The following is a 17733-nucleotide window of genomic DNA, read 5'->3' as shown; positions in this document are numbered from 1 at the left end:
TTTTAGTCCAGGTCTGGGAGGAGATCCCCCAGGAGACCATCCTCCGCCTCATCAGGAGCATGCCCAGGCATTGTAGGGAGGTCATACAGGCATGTGGAGGCCACACACACTACTGAGCATCATTTGTCTTGAGGCATTTTCACTGAAGTTGGATCAGCCTGTAACTTCATTTTCCACTTTGATTTTGAGCATCATTCCAATTCCAGACCCCCATGGGATATTAATTGTGATTTATGTTGATCATTTTTAGGTTTTATTGTTCTCAACCCATTCCACTATGTAATGAATAAAGATTTACAACTGGAATATTTCATTCAGTGATATCTAGTATGTGGGATTTTAGTGTTCCCTTTATTTCTTTGAGCAGTGTATATATATATATATATATATATATATATATATATAAATGTATATACAGTATATACTTAGTAAATGATACTCAGCAGTGTGTATTGCCTCCTCGTGCCTGTATGACCTCACTTCAATGCCTGAGCATGCTCCTGATGAGGCAGCGGATGTTTTCCTGAGGGATCCCCTCTCAGGCATGGATTAAAGCATCAGTCAACTCCTGGACAGTATGTGGTACAATGTGGTGTTGGTGGATTGATGTCAGTCCATTGCATTGCATCAATGCCTTCATCATGCAGGAACTGCTGGCATACTGTTATGATCCCAATGGCAGGGGACCTCAAAGATTACAGCAAAGTCTGCAAAACAGAAATACCAGCTCATAGGAAGTGGTAACTAGGCTGACCATATACCTGATCCTAGCGCAAACACTAACAGCAGCCGGGGAACGTGCCTACGTTGATCCTAGACGTCTCTCGCCAGCCGGAGAACTAACTACCCCTATCAGGGAAAATAAGACCTCTCTTGCCTCCAGAGAAAAGACCCCAAAGTAATACAAGCCCCCAACAAATAATAACGGTGAGGTAAGAAGAAAAGACAAACGTAAGAATGAACTAGATTTAGCAAAGAGAGGCCCACTGACTAATAGCAGAATATAGTAAGAAGACTTATATGGTCAGCAAAAACCCTGCAAAATATCCACGCTGAATATCCAAGAACCCCCAAACCGACTGACGGTGTGGGGGGAGAATATCAGCCCCCCTAGAGCTTCCAGCAATAACAGGAATCACATATTGTACAAGCTGGACAAAAAATATGAACAATGCAAATGATCAAGAGTACGAAAGCAGGACTTAGCTTATCTTGCAAAGAACCAGGACCTGAAGACAGGAGCAAACAGAAGTGAACTGATTACAACGATGCCAGGCACTGGACTGAGAATCCAGGAAGTTTAAATAGCAACACCCCAGGCCTAACGAAGCAGGTGAGCACCAACCTGGTAAAAGACAATCCAAGTGCCAAATCACTAGTGACCACAAGAGGGAGCCAAAAAGTATAGTTCACAACAGCATACCTAGTATTGTCATGCATAAAAAGGAACCCAGGGCCAACGCACCTTGTCTCACATTGGGTCTGAGGATCTCATCCCGGTACTTAATGGCAGTCAGGGTACTTCTGGCTAGCACATGGAGGGCTGTGCGACCAGCCAAATAAATGCCTCACCACACCATTACTGACCCACTGCCACGGTCATGTTGGGAAATGTTGCAGGCAGCAGAATGTTCTCCACGCTCTTCAGACTCTGTCACAAGTGCTCAGTGTGAACCTGCTCTCATCCATGAAGAGCATGGGGTCAATGTGGAATCTGCCAATGTTGGTGTTCTCTGGAAAATGCCAATCGCTCTGCACAGTGTTGGGCTGTAAGCACCTCAAACCACCCTCTTGAAGTCTCTTTCTGACAGTTTGAGCAGACATATGGATGTTAGTGGCCTGTTTGAAGTCATTTTGCAGGGCTCTGGCACTGCTCCTCCTGTTCCTCCATGCACAAGGGAGTAGGTAAAGGTCCTGCTGCTGGGTTGTTGCTTTCCTATGGCCCTCTCTGCATCTTCTGGTGTACTGGCCTGTCTCTTGTTATCTGCTCCATGCTCTAGCCATTTTGCTGACACAGCTACCCTTTTTGCCACAGCTCACATTGATGTGCCATCCTGGATGAGATGCACTACCTGAGCAACTTCTGTGGGTTGTAGACACCACCTCACCCTACTGTATAGTACCTCTAGCGGTGAGAGCAATGACAAAAAGCAAAAGTGACCAAAACAACAGCTAAAAAGGATGAGAACAGAGAAATGGTCTGTGGTCACCCCCTGCAGAACCACTTTTATAGGGGTTGACTTGCAAATTGTTCATCATTTCTACCTGTTGACTATTCCATTTACACAACAGCAGGAGATAATGATTCCCAATCTGTGTTGCTTCATGTGGATTTCACAAAAATGTGGTTGACTAGGAGTTACACTGTGTTGTTCAAGTGTTTCCTTTATTTTTTAGAACAGTATATATATATATATATATATATATATATATATATATTCCATAGACTGCACTCATATAACTCTATCAAGCGAAAAATAAAAGGAATATTTGATATCACTATAACGACACTTTGATACAAATTGAATATCGTAAGCACAAAATGGTGAAATTGTTTTTGTTCAGTGCTACTAAATTCAACACCATCAGCTGTGTTAATGGAAAAGGAAGAGTTGACTCTTAGAAGGTGAGGAGAAGAAGCAAACAAACATGAACTATGGTTAGATCTCCAAGTGCTTGAAGTATCAGCAAACTCCTTCAAGAAATATGTCGGTCCAAAACCTGGGAGATAACTTGGAAATATTTTTGTACAATGTGAAATTTTAAATAAATATGATCATTTTAAACCATAATGATGCTGCTTCATATTTATCACAAATCACAGTACTCACTTTCATTTAAAGGAGGTTTCTACTTTCACAAAACTGGATCCGGGGTAGGTGAGCAGAGTTTGTCTTTGTTTTTTTTATTCTATGCAGCCGTTCGGGTACCAGTTTTGTTATAAATCCCTTTAAAAAGTGTTCTTTCTCGTAGAATACAACTAATGAGAATTTTTGGCTTTTCTACAGAATACAGGGTAATACAATAAATAAATAATGTCCAGTATTTCTCAATAGTAAAGAGAAAATGCTAAGAATGGTCATCACCTTCTATCCAGTGGTGATATTTACTGTTCTGTGGAGTGTTTAAGTTGGAGAAGTAGGAGATTTCCTTGCACGAAAGGTTAATCCTCCCCCTACTTTACGTAATTGCATGGAAGGGGGGCACATAACATATCATATGAAACATGGGATCTTTGTAACTCCACCTCACTAGTGCTGGAGGCTGGAACACACACAACACTCTCTCTGTGCAGCTCTGACCTTGCAGGGCACTCACTCACTGCATCCCAGGACCTGCTTCCCTCTGCTCAGACTACTCCTGACACAAAAGATGCTTCCCTGCAATCTTAGAACCTGGACAAAGGGGAACATCCTACTGGCTCTGATCAGCCTCCTGACTTTGCCTGGTGAGTAGCAGTACCTGCATGAAATAACTTGCTGGAGAGCAGACCTATAGATGCTCCATTGTGTGGCACTGGTATTCTGCAGAGTTGTCAGGAAAGTATAGTTTACAGTCTTCCCACAATCCCATACAGCGCTGTACGCTAAAGCAGGTATGGATTTTTTTTTTTGCGCAATGTCAATTGCATTCATCAAATCAGCGCAATATAGTTGCTGAGTCGGCTCTGATTTCTGCAGAATTGTACCTGGAATATCTCACTGTCGCTTTGTGCAGAAGGGCAGTAAGTTGCATAGTGTATGTTCAATATATTTGCCACCTCCTCTTCTTCCAAGACGTGCGTAAATTTGAATGTGTGAGAAAAAGTGTTGGCAGGCTTGGTACAAATGGCACATCGCTGGACCACTATACTTCTTAATACAAATGCATTGATGAATGGGCGCCATTCAATAATTGTGTCATTATTGACTGAACATATAATGTCAGACAATACACAAGTATTAACAGTATTTCGATGTTTATGGCAGCAGCTCTCAACCTACTGTATGCGTACCACTGGCGAAACGCTTTGTACCCTCAGGGGGTACGCACTGCAAATAAAAAAAAGGGAGAGCACCTGGTAGTGGCGGAACACCAAACCTCAATTGCCACATTGGTAGGAGTGCTTGAGGGCTGGCGAGTAGCCAGTGTATAAATTGGATGTGTGCTATCCGATGTTTTATCAGATAACACTAGCTCTAATGTTATACTTTAGAGCAGTGCAGACTAGCATTTATTTTCTCATACCGAGTCGGCATGAGAAAAAAATAGCTGCATGCTGCGATTGGCAGCGCACACCCATACAAGTCTATGGGTGCATGCAAAACATCAGACTGCACTCAGATGATATCTGAGTGCAGTCCCACATACGCCAACCCGCAGAATGGAGAAATTAAGTTCTCCATCTTCTCCGCACCTATGATTCGATTCTCGCATGCAAGAGAATCGGATCATAGTAAAATGTCATACTCAACTCACGCTCGCAGAAGAGTTTGATCCGAGGGCATTTGCATGTACCATCCGATTGTCTCGCATGAGAGAATCATCAGATACTACTCGCCAGTGTGAGCGAGCCCCAACCAACTTACCATGAGTAGAGTGAGGAAGGCGTGGTCGGACATCAGTGGAAGTGTAGAGGTTCAGTTGACAAGAGGAAGGTGCTGCAGGGAAGCCATTGTGTAGGGGTCAGGTCTGAATGGGAGAGCCTGGAAGTGTTGCAAGCAGAGTAGTACAGCCAAAATACAACCAGAGTACAGTGTAGAATTTGGAATGGTAGAGTTAGATTGCAGAGGTTTCAAAAGGTCAGACCGTAAAAAGAGAGAGGGTGCTGGAAAGTATGAGGACTTCATACAGTATATACAGTATGAGGTTGTCTACATACACTGGGATCTGTATACAATAGGGGTTTGCCAGCTGTCTGTAAAATTAGGGACGTTTGTATTCAGCGCGGTCCAGTCTAGTGTCTATGTACATTAGGGTCCGGTCTGCAGTCGGTATATATAGGGGAGTTTGTATAACGTGGAGTCCAATTTTAATTTTTATGATAGAGGGTAGTTTGTATACTATGGGGTCTGATATGGGATCTGTAAACCCTGAGGTCCATATAGATTTCTGTATACTGTCAGGTCTATATAATGGGGCTATGGCCAGGGGCATATATCTTTACTTAGAAAGTCTGGTGTGTGGTCTGCATTCATTTTGGGAGCTGCTGATGGAGCCCATCTGTACTAATGTCATAGGTTGGCAACATGTCTGTATAACATAAGCAGTATAAATACTTTTTCCGGAGCTTTAGTCTCTTACTTGAGCTCAGAATCCATCTCACAATCTTGCTGTGCTGGATGTCACATCATGGACACTAAGGCTGCCCATACACATTAGATGGCTGTCAGCCAAATGATACTTCAAGTGATCTTGTCTGGCTCTCCCATACACAGGAGAGCTCGCTTGGCCAAGCACTCCTATATTCTCTGTGCGAGAGCCGCCATCTGATAGGTCAGCCACCGGCTTAGCTCCAGGAGAATAATGCTATCAACAGTCTGAAATTGGATAAGCATGATCTGCATATCTCCTGACCATCAGTCGGCCAGCACCACCATACACACTAGACCATCAGCCGGACCCATCGATATCGATGACTTCAGCCCACTTTAGTCTAATGTGTATGGGGGCTCTAGCACTGTCCCCAACAGACCCCATTGACTTATAAGAAAGTCTGGCAAAGTTTAATAAAGGTTTTACCAGGATAAAACATTGATGGAACTGCTGATGAAGGCTCCTGATGGCAGTGTTATCAATGAGTTACTTTGTTAGCACTTATAGCAGATTGTTTTCTTGGGGTAAAAGTTTGGAAGTTATTGTCATTAGATGGTAGTTGGCTGAGAAACATTGGCCTAGGCTATGACTATTTGTCCTGTTAACTTAATTCTTTCGATTTATCAACAGAAATATCTTAAATACCTCTGGTACATTCCCAATAACATTAGCATATGTATTTCTGAATTATACTAGCATCATTTTGATCATCTACATACCTCACTCCTCCTTTAAAAGTAATAGATGTAAAAACTTTATTTAGTGAATATATGTTGTATTCCCATCTTAGACATTTATGCATTAGACTAGATGGTGGCCCTATTCTAAGGCATCGGGTATTCTTGAATATGTATGTATATAGCAGCCATATAGTATATAGCACAGGACACGTAGTATATAGGAGCCATGTAGTATAAAGCAGACAAATACTACGTGGCCTGTGCTATATAGTATGTGGCTGCTATATACATACATACATATTTTAGAATACCCGATGCGTTAATACAGGCCACGCAATATATAACAGTGGCCACGCAGTATATAACACAGCCCAAACAGTATATAACACAGCCCACGTACTATATAACACAGCCCACGCAGCCACGTAGTATATAACATAGGCGACATAGTATATAACACAGGCCATGCAGTATATAACACTGGCCACGTAATATATAGCACAGCCCACGCAGTACAAAACACAGCCCACATAGTATGTAACACTGGCCACATAGGATACAGCAGCCATGTAGTATATAGCACTGCCCACATAGTATATAGCAGCCATGTAGTATATAGCACTGCCCATGTAGTATATAGCAGCCATGTAGTATATAGCACTGCCCACGTAGTATATAGCAGCCATGTAGTATATAGCACTGCCCACGTAGTATGTAGCAGCGATGTAGTATATAGCACTGCCCACGTAGTATACAGCAGCCATGTAGTATATAGCACTGCCCACGTAGTATATAGCAGCCATGTAGTATATCACACAGCCCACGTAGTATTTAGCAGTGTGGGCACTATATCCCTGTTAAAAAAATAGAATTAAAATAAAAAATAGTTCTATACTCACCCCCTGGGATCCAACGGAGCTCTGGCGATGCACGCGCGGCTGCTGCCATCTTCCGTTCCCAGGATGCATTGCGAAATTTCCCAGAAGACTTAGCGGTCTCGCATCTATGGTAACGGAAGATGGCAGCAGGCGCGAGCGCGTCGTCATACTACGGAGGGTGAGAATAGCAGGTTTTTTTTTTATTATTATTTTTAACATTAGATCTTTTTACTATTGATGCCGCCTATCAATAGTAAACAGTTGGGGACACACAGGGTTAATAGCAGCGGTAACGGAGTGCGTTACCCGGGCATAACGCGGTCCGTTACCACTGGCATTAACCCTGTGTGAGCGATGACCGGAGGGGAGTATGGAGCGGGCGCCGGGGGTTTGACTGCAGGAGAGTAGGGAGGGACTAATCCCACTGTGCCCGTCGCTGATTGGTCGCAGCAGCCATGACAGGCAGCTGGTGAGACCAATCAGCGACGCAGGATTTCTGTGACGGAAGTTGCCGACAGAAAGACGGAAGTACCCCTTAGACAATTATATATATAGATTGTGAGCCCCAATGGGGCCAGTGATGCTGATGTCTGTAAAGCTCTGTGGAATTAATGGTGCTATATAAGTAAATAAATACGTGCATATCCACGGGATCTACTATAATGTCTGATCAGTGGTGTACTGCTAAAGGTGCCCATAACTCAACGTGACCCACACGACACCAAACTTTCAACTGTATCCGGATCAAGAATCCAGATACATTTGAAAGCAGTGATGATGCAGGGAGCTGTCAGCTACCTCCTCCATTATTCTCCCTGTGCATTTGAGCTCTGATGTCACTGCATCGCGCCTGCGCTACAGAGCTTCAGAGCACATGCTGCAGAGATCGGAGCTGCAGAACGACGGAAAGAGGCGAGTAGTTTTCTTTCCTTTTTTTAAATCAATGAGTACATTGTACTAATGGAGGTGATCACACTCTTTGGAGAGCTATGTAGGGGGGGGGATTATACTATTTGGAACGCTATGTAGGGGCCATTACATTATACTGATTGTTGTGCTACATGAGAGCCATAGAACTATGATACTGTTTGGATGGCTATGAGGGGGCCATTATACTATTTGGAAGGCTATGTAGGGGGCCATTATACTCTGTGGTGTGCTATGTGGGGGGCATTGTATTGTGTGGGGGCTGTTATACAGTGTAGTAGAAAATTATGAGGACTTTTATACAGTGTCAGAGCCATTATATAGTGTGAAGAGCTGTGTGGGGGCAACCTTTCTGTGCAGAAGGCAGTGTGGGGTTCATCACACTTACCGGAGGGCTGTGTGGGGCCATCATACTGTGTGCAGGGTTGCGGGGTTTCATCATACTGTGTAGACGCCACTCTACTGTATAAAGGACCATTCTACTGTACTACTTTATGGAGAGCCATTTTACTATGTGGAGGCCTCATCCTGTGTGGGAGGACTGGTTAGAGCCACCATACTGTGTGTGGGGAACTGTGGGAGCCATCATACTGTTTTGGAGTTACTATGGGGGATTCATTCTGTGTGTGGCATCTGTCAGGGTATCATACTTTGTGGGAGAAGGGTATTGTGGGGTCATCACACTGTGCGTGTGGAAGGCACTGTGGGGTATCATACTGTGATTGGTGGGAATTTTTGTTGGCATCATGCTGCATGGGGATGATGAAAGGGCGTGAGAACATCAATATGCTTCAATATGGGGGGGGGTTTAAAATAGGACTTTTGCTATGGGGGCCCATGATTTGTATGTACACTTCTGTGTCTGATAGATGCTTAACCACCTCGGGGCACTGCACTGATCTCTTGGAAAGAGTGAATCACACCATTGTACCAATCCCCTGATGATGCCAGAAACTTGGTGAAACATGCTGGTTAGACTTTGGGAGTGTATGCTTCTGATTTAAATCAACCTACAGTATTGCCAGGCTTTAATGAAATTGACTAGTTGAGGCACATAAGGTACTGTTGTAAGTAACTGAATAAATTACCTAGCTGCTGTGGGTTGGGTGTGATTTTAATCTTTTGGGAATAAATTATCAAGTTTCAATATGTACCTTTTGAATAAATATAATTTATAGTTTTAATTTATAGTGGCCTCTTAGTGAAGTGTCGGTTTGATAGTAGGCTTAAACCTTTTTAGTAACATTTTTTTTGTTATCTGGTGTATTTATAATTCCGCCGCTGCCTTTCCATGCCCATAAGGGCAGTGAGTGCCTGACTGGCACCCCAGAGAGGGGCAGAACAAGTAGAGAAAGATGGAAGCAGCGCTCCCCTCTTGAATAGACTTGAGAGCGCCTTATCATTTAGAGCGCCTATTATCCAATTGGAACCAATAATTGTAGCAGTACTATGCTGCCCTGGGACTTTTACCTTTAGGTGAATGGCCACTGTCTCCAATGACTTTAATAAGGAGGATCCATGCATGTGGAAAAAGGACACCAACATGTAGCAATTGGAAAATTTCAAAATTTTCTCAGCTTTACAATGAAATGTCAGTAATTTTCTGAGATGTCAGAAAAAAATGTTAGAAGATAATGCAACCCACATTCCAAGACGCCATAAAAATACTAAAGTGTGTTTATATTACAAGGCATTTAAATTCTTTCTAAAATCTATAGTATATTGAAGGTCTACCCTAATCATAGGCCATTAACGTGCAGTAAGTTGGGGCCGAACTTCAGGACCCACACCAGTCAGCAGGAAGAAGCAGCCATTGTGTTCCCGCAAGCATAAGGGCTTCTTCAGCATTTATCAATCCACTGAAGCATGTCTGGTTGTCGGGCACTGCAGCTATGCTTTGTACTGTGGCATGTCTGATACTGCAGTTAACCTCAAATAAAAATAAGATGTCTTGGAGGGAACCTTTTTAAACTATGCATTTCAGGGAATCGAAACAATAGGGAGTTACCTGATTAATGTGGCTTCTTCCCACCCTGCTCCCAGGACTCTGGAGTCGGTAAGCCAAACCACCGTCTCCGACTCTGACTCCAACTCTGACTCCACAGCACTGCTTCTCTATTGAGCATGTACATAAAGTGCAGCACAGATTTGCAGCGCCCCCACTGCCGCAGGGCCGAGGGGTACCCGGTACCGGGCCTCTGAGTCTCTGCTCTGGGGTTGTCACGGTGGCTAGACCCGGTCCGTGACCCTGCTGAGGGGCGTACAGAAATAGATGTGGATAGTGGTGGTGGTGCGGTGCAGTAAATAACGAGGACACCAGGTTGCAGTCTCTTTACCTCTTTACTGAAGATCTCTGGGTCCTCAATCCGGAATACGGTTAACCAGGCTGCGCAAGTCCGGCCGGTCCAATAGCACCTCCAGAGTTCTCCTTGCAGGTGGAAATCTGTGCCTTCCTGCTAGCGCTATGTGTTGTGGTCCTTCCCTGCTGTGCTTACGGAAAGTCCCCACAACTGTTGTGTCTGTTTCTTAAGTTCCCTCACAACTCGATTAGATGATGTTCTGCTAATCTTCCGTCCCTCCCTGATGTTACGGTTAGGACGGCACCCGTATGACGGGTAGGCTCGGAGCTCTTCCGGGACCCTAGAGTCGCCCCTCTCCACAAGTTGCCCCCTATGTCTTCGTAGGTGATTTAGGTGAGACAGCCCGCCTATGACTGATTGTCCTGCCGTTGGTTTGAAGTATTGCTTGAAGCTAGATGTATGAAAACTTCCTCGGTGTTCCGGCCGCCGGTTGTGCACCTCAGTAGGATGTTGCCTCGGTCTCACAGCACGACTCCTACTGGTATTCTCCTTGTTGCTTTGATCTCATTTCTCACTCAGCACAATCTATCTCGCTTCTAATCCTTCCTTGGGCACCGCCGCTATGCTGAGCAGGCACGGTCCCGTGACGTTCTCTCAAGTTGCCAGACCTCTGTCAGGATCCCACCCCCGACAGGGGCCCTACCGAATCTTCCCCCACAACACCCTCTGCCACAAGGTGTTGCCTGGTTCCAACCCAGTCAGCGTTCTGTTCTAACTTCCTGCCTGACCCCCAGTTTTACCAGTATGTGAGGAGTGGCCTAATGAATAGAACCCTTAGCTCCCCCTGGAGGCCCGACTGTGAAATGTATTGGTGTCTGTGATACCTGGTCAGATGAACTCCTTCAGTGCCATCAGACGTACCATAGCTCCCCTTAGTGGCGGAGCCACAGTACTGCAACGACCAGGACTCTGGGGCGCTGCACTCCCCCCCCCGGTTAAATCCAGTACTCCTGGACTGGGAAGAAAACAACAATACAGGTTAGCAAAAAGACATACAATTTTGAGAATGCAATAACAATAAGTAAGCTTGAACAGAGCTTCCCTTTATGGGAGGTGAGGACACTTGAACGTTACAAACATGGTTAAACATTATAAATTACAGGCTATAAATAACTCCTGTTACCCAACCGGGTATTCTACTTAGCGCAAACTTTTGAATAATAAGTTAACATTGTCCTTAAGGACGTACACTTCCTATCCACTAAAGACGTTACTTATAAAACATTATGAAACTGACTTCTTCTTCAAGGGCGTACAGACTAAACCCACTAAAGAATTATTCTGAACTCTTTCTCTTTCATTCTCCTTCATTAAATCTGCAGGACCGCCTGTCCTAACTGCTCCAGGCCTACTGCCTCTCCTTTCTTTACAGGACCGCCCCTTTCAGCCCGGGCCTACTGCCTTTTCAACTACTATACACAGTATAGAACATAACATTTACTTTCAGTTTGAAATCACTGAGCCATCCCTATATGGCTCCAAAGAGGACTCGCTGACTAACCCCGTACGGGTTCACTTTCTGTCCTCATTCTTCTATCAACATTATCAAACATTCCTTACAATCAACTAATTGGATACATATACTTTTACATGTAAGCATCATCATCACTTTCTTTTTGTCGAGACATTATTGCTATCTATCTGTCTTAAAGCAATACCATTCTTTACGTGCAACAAGTGAACGTCCCCTTTAAGAGGGGACCAAGTCTTTATGAGGTAGCACATCTTCTCAAGCTACCAGTCCATACTCAGCAAAGGCTCCGGTGCGGTATCTTCACAAAGAGTCCTTCTTTAAGTAAAACCAGTAGGGAGCACCTTTAATAAGGTGCAAACTATTTACAAGCAGTTTGTATCATGCACTGTTCATGATTGCGGCAGTTCTTGATAACAAAGAAGAAAATAGAAAATAACCAAAAAGCAGTAGGGATCCCGGGTCAACAAAGGGATCCCTTTAAGAATAACCCTAACCGGGTTTAGCAGCAAAACAGTAGAACAGTAACTATTTACAGTCATTAAAACTTATTCACTACTCGGTTTCTGGCAGCCCCCACCGAGGCTTTACCTGGCAGGTGGCCTTCTGTGGCCCGGATAGGCTGAACTCCAAGTCCACTCCCGCGGCCAGGTGTACCCCGTGGGTTTGAGTCTTCTGCACGATCAGGTCGTGCGCTGCAATGAGGGTCTGTGTGGGTCGATGGATGATGCTGGCAGCAGCGGCGGCGGCAGCAGCGGCTTCAGCGGCGAGCTCCTCCCCCTCGATTCGGGATACCGCCAGAACGGCGGTGCAGCGCTGCATATCCCGGGCCCACCAGCTGCTCCCCTTTAGGTGCCGGTGGTATGTGACCACATCCCCCGGCTTCAGGAAGGACTTGGCGCCGTCTCCACTCAGGCAGGGCTCCACTTCATCCCGGGTGATGCGGACTCTCAGGGCTGTCCCGATCTCCTGCACGAAGCCCTTTCCTGTCTGGGGCAGGTAAACAATGACGACGCCCCACTTCGGCAGGGAGCCCTCCAGCAGCTCACCACGCGCCTCCCGCTCCACTTCCCGCTGGAACTCTGCAACCAGGTGATTCCTGTACTCTCCCCAAGGGAAGGGCCCCATGTCTGGTCCTCTCGGTTCCTTGGGATCCAGCGGCGGGAATGCTGGGGCACCAGCGGCCACAGCAGCGGCCGGGCCTGGTGCAGAGGTGAGGCGGTCCCCCTGGGGGTCGCGGCACTCAGTACCCCTACCTGGGGTAACCCCTCCAGCGTCACTCCCTTCTCCTGGGGGAGGCACACGGGTTGGGGACCGCGCAGGCAAAGGATGCCCCATCGACAGCTCCCACGGATCCAGATCCTCCAGCGGGGGTATATCAGAGTAATCCTCCGGTGACGGGGATCGATGCGGGGCCATCCTTTTCTGCAGGCCTTCTCTAGTCTCCAGTCCCACCTCCTCTGGGTCATAGTTTCGTTTCTTCGGTCTCCGCCCGCCATAGAAGATCAGGAGGCGGATCTCCCCTTTTGACGGGCCCGCCCTTAAGATGCAACAATATTTAGACTGGGCGGCCATTGTCTTTCGCGCTCTTCAGCTTGTTCACGCCCACTTCACGCCCCTCTTCTTCTCCTGCGCTCTTCTCAGCGCTGTAATGGCGGCGGATTTTGGCGGTAAATGGCGCGGCACAGTCTTTGCAATAAATCACAGTCCAAATATAATAAATCACAGTTCCAAGTCACACATGACCTGATTCTTCAGGCTTAAGTAGATCCTGTTCGTGACGCCAAGTTGCAGCGCCCCCACTGCCGCAGGGCCGAGGGGTACCCGGTACCAGGCCTCTGAGTCTCTGCTCTGGGGTTGTCACGGTGGCTAGACCCGGTCCGTGACCCTGCTGAGGGGCGTACAGAAATAGATGTGGATAGTGGTGGTGGTGCGGTGCAGTAAATAACGAGGACACCAGGTTGCAGTCTCTTTACCTCTTTACTGAAGATCTCTGGGTCCTCAATCCGGAATACGGTTAACCAGGCTGCGCAAGTCCGGCCGGTCCAATGGCACCTCCAGAGTTCTCCTTGCAGGTGGAAATCTGTGCCTTCCTGCTAGCGCTATGTGTTGTGATCCTTCCCTGCTGTGCTTACGGAAAGTCCCCACAACTGTTGTGTCTGTTTCTTAAGTTCCCTCACAACTCGATTAGATGATGTTCTGCTAATCTTCCGTCCCTCCCTGATGTTACGGTTAGGACGGCACCCGTATGACGGGTAGGCTCGGAGCTCTTCCGGGACCCTAGAGTCGCCCCTCTCCACAAGTTGCCCCCTATGTCTTCGTAGGTGATTTAGGTGAGACAGCCCGCCTATGACTGACTGTCCTGCCGTTGGTTTGAAGTATTGCTTGAAGCTAGATGTATGAATACTTCCTCGGCGTTCCGGCCGCCGGTTGTGCGCCTCGGTAGGATGTTGCCTCGGTCTCACAGCACGACTCCTACTGGTATTCTCCTTGTTGCTTTGATCTCGTTTCTCACTCAGCACAATCTATCTCGCTTCTAATCCTTCCTTGGGCACCGCTGCTATGCTGAGCAGGCACGGTCCCGTGACGTTCTCTCAAGTTGCCAGACCTCTGTCAGGATCCCACCCCCGACAGGGGCCCTACCGAATCTTCCCCCACAACACCCTCTGCCACAAGGTGTTGCCTGGTTCCAACCCAGTCAGCGTTCTGTTCTAACTTCCTGCCTGACCCCCAGTTTTACCAGTATGTGAGGAGTGGCCTAATGAATAGAACCCTTAGCTCCCCCTGGAGGCCCGACTGTGAAATGTATTGGTGTCTGTGATACCTGGTCAGATGAACTCCTTCAGTGCCATCAGACGTACCATAGCTCCCCTTAGTGGCGGAGCCACAGTACTGCAACGACCAGGACTCTGGGGCGCTGCAGATTCATCTCAAATAAAAGCTGTGATCCTGAGATCAGGAACAGATCAGACATTTTTAGGACATTTCATAATTTTTACAAATTATTATGAAAACATTTACAGCACATCCTGCATTGTACTACTGTACCCAATTTATTATATATTGCCAGAATCAGAGTTGGTCCATTTTATACCGACTCCAACTCCACCAAAATCGACGCCGACTCCGACTCAAACTCCACGACTCCAACTCCACAGCCCTGCTGGTTCCAATAGATTGGCAGTTCTCAAGTCTCTTCCCATGTCACAAATAAGACAGACCTGTCAATCAACAGAAGCGGGGCAGAGAGAAGCTGTCTCAGGTCTCTCTATAGTCCCTGGCTGACATTTTAAACTATGATGTCCCTATAATAATGCTACATTTCTTAGTAAAACAAACCTGACTGTAATTGCCCAGCCATACTCTGATTGATGCTGCCAGTAGTTTAGACAGAATGAATCTAATGATAGTTGGACCAGTGGTGGTTTAAAGAGCTTTTTTGCTCATAGACGTCTGGCGTCTATTGATCAGTGCTGTCTTAAAATAATACTCTCCCTCGCTGGGTCCAATTCACTGCCACAGCTCCGGGGTTTGTGTATTGGCTGAATCAGTGTGGTCATGACTACAGTGCACATCACCGCTGCAGCCAATCACTAAGCAGATCTTGCTGCCTACTTTGGCAGAGCCACTGGGCTCAGTTATTGCCTCACCAGTGATACACTGTGTAGTCATTACATCACCGCTGCAGTAAATGCAGACTGTAACAGTGGCGGAGAGCTGTCGTTGGACCCATGGAGGGGGAGTACTGTCTGATTTATTATTTTAACAGAGCTCTGTTCAATAGAGGGCAGAAACCTATTTGTGTAAAAAAAAAAACTTTAATCTTTGCTGATCTCCCTTTTCAAAGGTGAAACTATTAATATATATCTTGGTGAAACCCCTTTTAATACTAACATTAGATTGAGGAGTGTGATGTTATGCAACATTTATATATTTTGTGAATTTATTAGAAGCATTGACATATTTATTGGAAAAGAGTTAACAGTTGCCGTTCGCCTTACTAATAAATTTGTAACCCAGGTGGATAGACACGTGCGAACATTGTCCAGTCTCCATCATTTCTCAAACACAGTGCTAAGGAACTCCCTTCCTGTTTAATGTTTCCATTAAGTTACTTGAGCCTCACACTACAGATGTGTAAATGAATTTGAGAAAGTGCCAGAACTATAGAAAAAAATCAGCAATGGAACAGAATACACCACTTGCAACCAATTTAGCTTTGCTTTGATGTTAAGGAAACTTAAAACAAGTTTGGCACGAATGGTGTCTCCAGTGTGGAAATATCAGGACTCTGGAGAAGACTTGGTTCTTTCCCATGTAGCACATGTTGTTGACATTTGAGTAACAGTTTAATTATATTTTGTAAATACATTAAACTGATAATTGGACAGTTCTGCATCTCATCTGTGCTGGTTTGTATCTTCTACTGCAATAATTGACATTTAATTGCAGTAAATGGATGTAACATACAACAAAAGGAGGATTAAAGCTGATCTGTCACCAGATTTCACAATACAAACTCTAATTAATAAATACAGTAGGGAAACTAAGTATTTGATAAACTGCAGATTTTGCACCTACAAAGAATGGAGAGGTCTGTAATTTTTATCGTGGGTACACTTCAACTGTGAGAGACAGAATTAGAAAAAAAAAATCCAGAAAATCACATTGTATGATTTTTGTATAATTAATTTGTGCTTTATTGCATGAAATAAGTAATTGATACAGTACAAAAACAAAACTTAATATTTGGTACAGAAACCTTAATTTTGCAATTAGAGGGGTCAGACGTTTCCTGTAGTTCTTGACCAAGTTTGCACACACTGCAGCAGGGATTTTTGCCCACTCCTCCATACAGATCTTCTCCACATATTTCAGATTTCAGGGTTGTCTATGGGCAACATTGAGTTTCAGCTCCCTCCAAAGATTTTCTATTAGTTTCAGGTCTGGAGACTGGCTAGGCCACTCCAGGACCTTGGAATGCTTCTTACGGAGCCACTCCTTAGCTGCCCTGGCTGTATGTTTCAGGTCATGGTAATGCTGGAAGACCCAGCCATGACCCATCTTCAATGCTCTTACTGAGGGAAGGAGGTTGTTGGCCAAGATCTTGCGATACATGACCCCATACTTCCTCCCTTCAATACAGTGCAGTCATCTGGACCCCTTTGCAGAAAATCACCCCTAAAGTATGATGTTTCCCACAAAATGCTGCAAGATAGGGACGAAGTTCTTGGAGTTGTACTCATCTTTCTTCTTCCTCCAAACACGGCGAGTGGAGTTGATACCAAAAATATTTATTTTGGTCTCATCTGACCACATAACCTTCACCCATACCTCCTCTGAGTCATCCAGATGGTCATTGGCAAACGTCAAACGGGCCTAGACATGTATTGGTGTGAGCAGTGGGACCTTGTATGCCCTTCAAGATTTTAATCCTTGACGGCTTAGTTTGGTACTAACTGTAATTTTTGGGTCTGTGGTCCCAGCTCTCTTCAGGATATTGAGCAGGTCCTACAGTGTAGTTCTGGGCTGATTCCTGGGCTTTTTCAGCATCATTCTTACCCCACGAGGCGAGATCTTGCGTGGAGCCCAAGACCGAGGAAGACTGACAGTCATCTTGTGTCTCTAAAATTTTCTAATAATTGAGCCAACATGTGTTGCTTTCTCATTAATCTGCTTGCCTATTGTCCTGTAGCCCATCCCAGCCTTGTGCAGGTCTACGATTTCATCCCTGGTGTCCTTAGACAGCTCTTTGGTCTTGGCCATGGTGGAGATGTTGGCATGTGACTGATTGAGTGTGTGGACAGGGGCCTTTTATAGAGGTAATGAGTTCAAACAGATGCAATGAATACAGGTAATGAGTGCAGAGTAGGAGGGCTTATTAAAGAAAAACTAACAGGTCTGTGAGAGCCAGAATTCTTGCTGGTTGGTAGGTGGTCAAATACTTATTTCATGCAATAAAATGCAATGTAATTATTTAAAAATCATATAATGTGATTTTCTGTTTCTTATTTTTAGATTCAGTCTCACAGTTGCAGTGTACCTATGATAAAAATTACACACCTCTCCATTCTTTGTAGGTGGGAAAACTTGCAATATCGGCAGTGCATCAAATACTTATT

General features: G+C 45.3%; 1 protein-coding gene across 1 annotated transcript in view; it reads left to right on the top strand.

The window, feature by feature from the left end:
* Nucleotides 1-3184: 3184 nt before the first annotated feature.
* Nucleotides 3185-17733, top strand: part of CD34 (CD34 molecule) — a 118086-nt gene continuing 103537 nt past the window's right edge. Inside the window, exon 1 of the mRNA XM_077295197.1 lies at nucleotides 3185-3448. Within this exon, the coding sequence (XP_077151312.1) occupies nucleotides 3373-3448 (76 nt within the window). The 5' untranslated portion in view covers nucleotides 3185-3372. The remainder of the gene's footprint in view (nucleotides 3449-17733) is intronic.

Source organism: Ranitomeya variabilis, chromosome 3 (assembly GCF_051348905.1).
Source record: "Ranitomeya variabilis isolate aRanVar5 chromosome 3, aRanVar5.hap1, whole genome shotgun sequence".
NCBI classification, from domain to species: Eukaryota; Metazoa; Chordata; class Amphibia; order Anura; family Dendrobatidae; genus Ranitomeya; species Ranitomeya variabilis.
The sequence above is the reverse complement of the archived record's forward strand: the minus strand, read 5'-3'. Positions and strand labels throughout refer to the sequence as shown.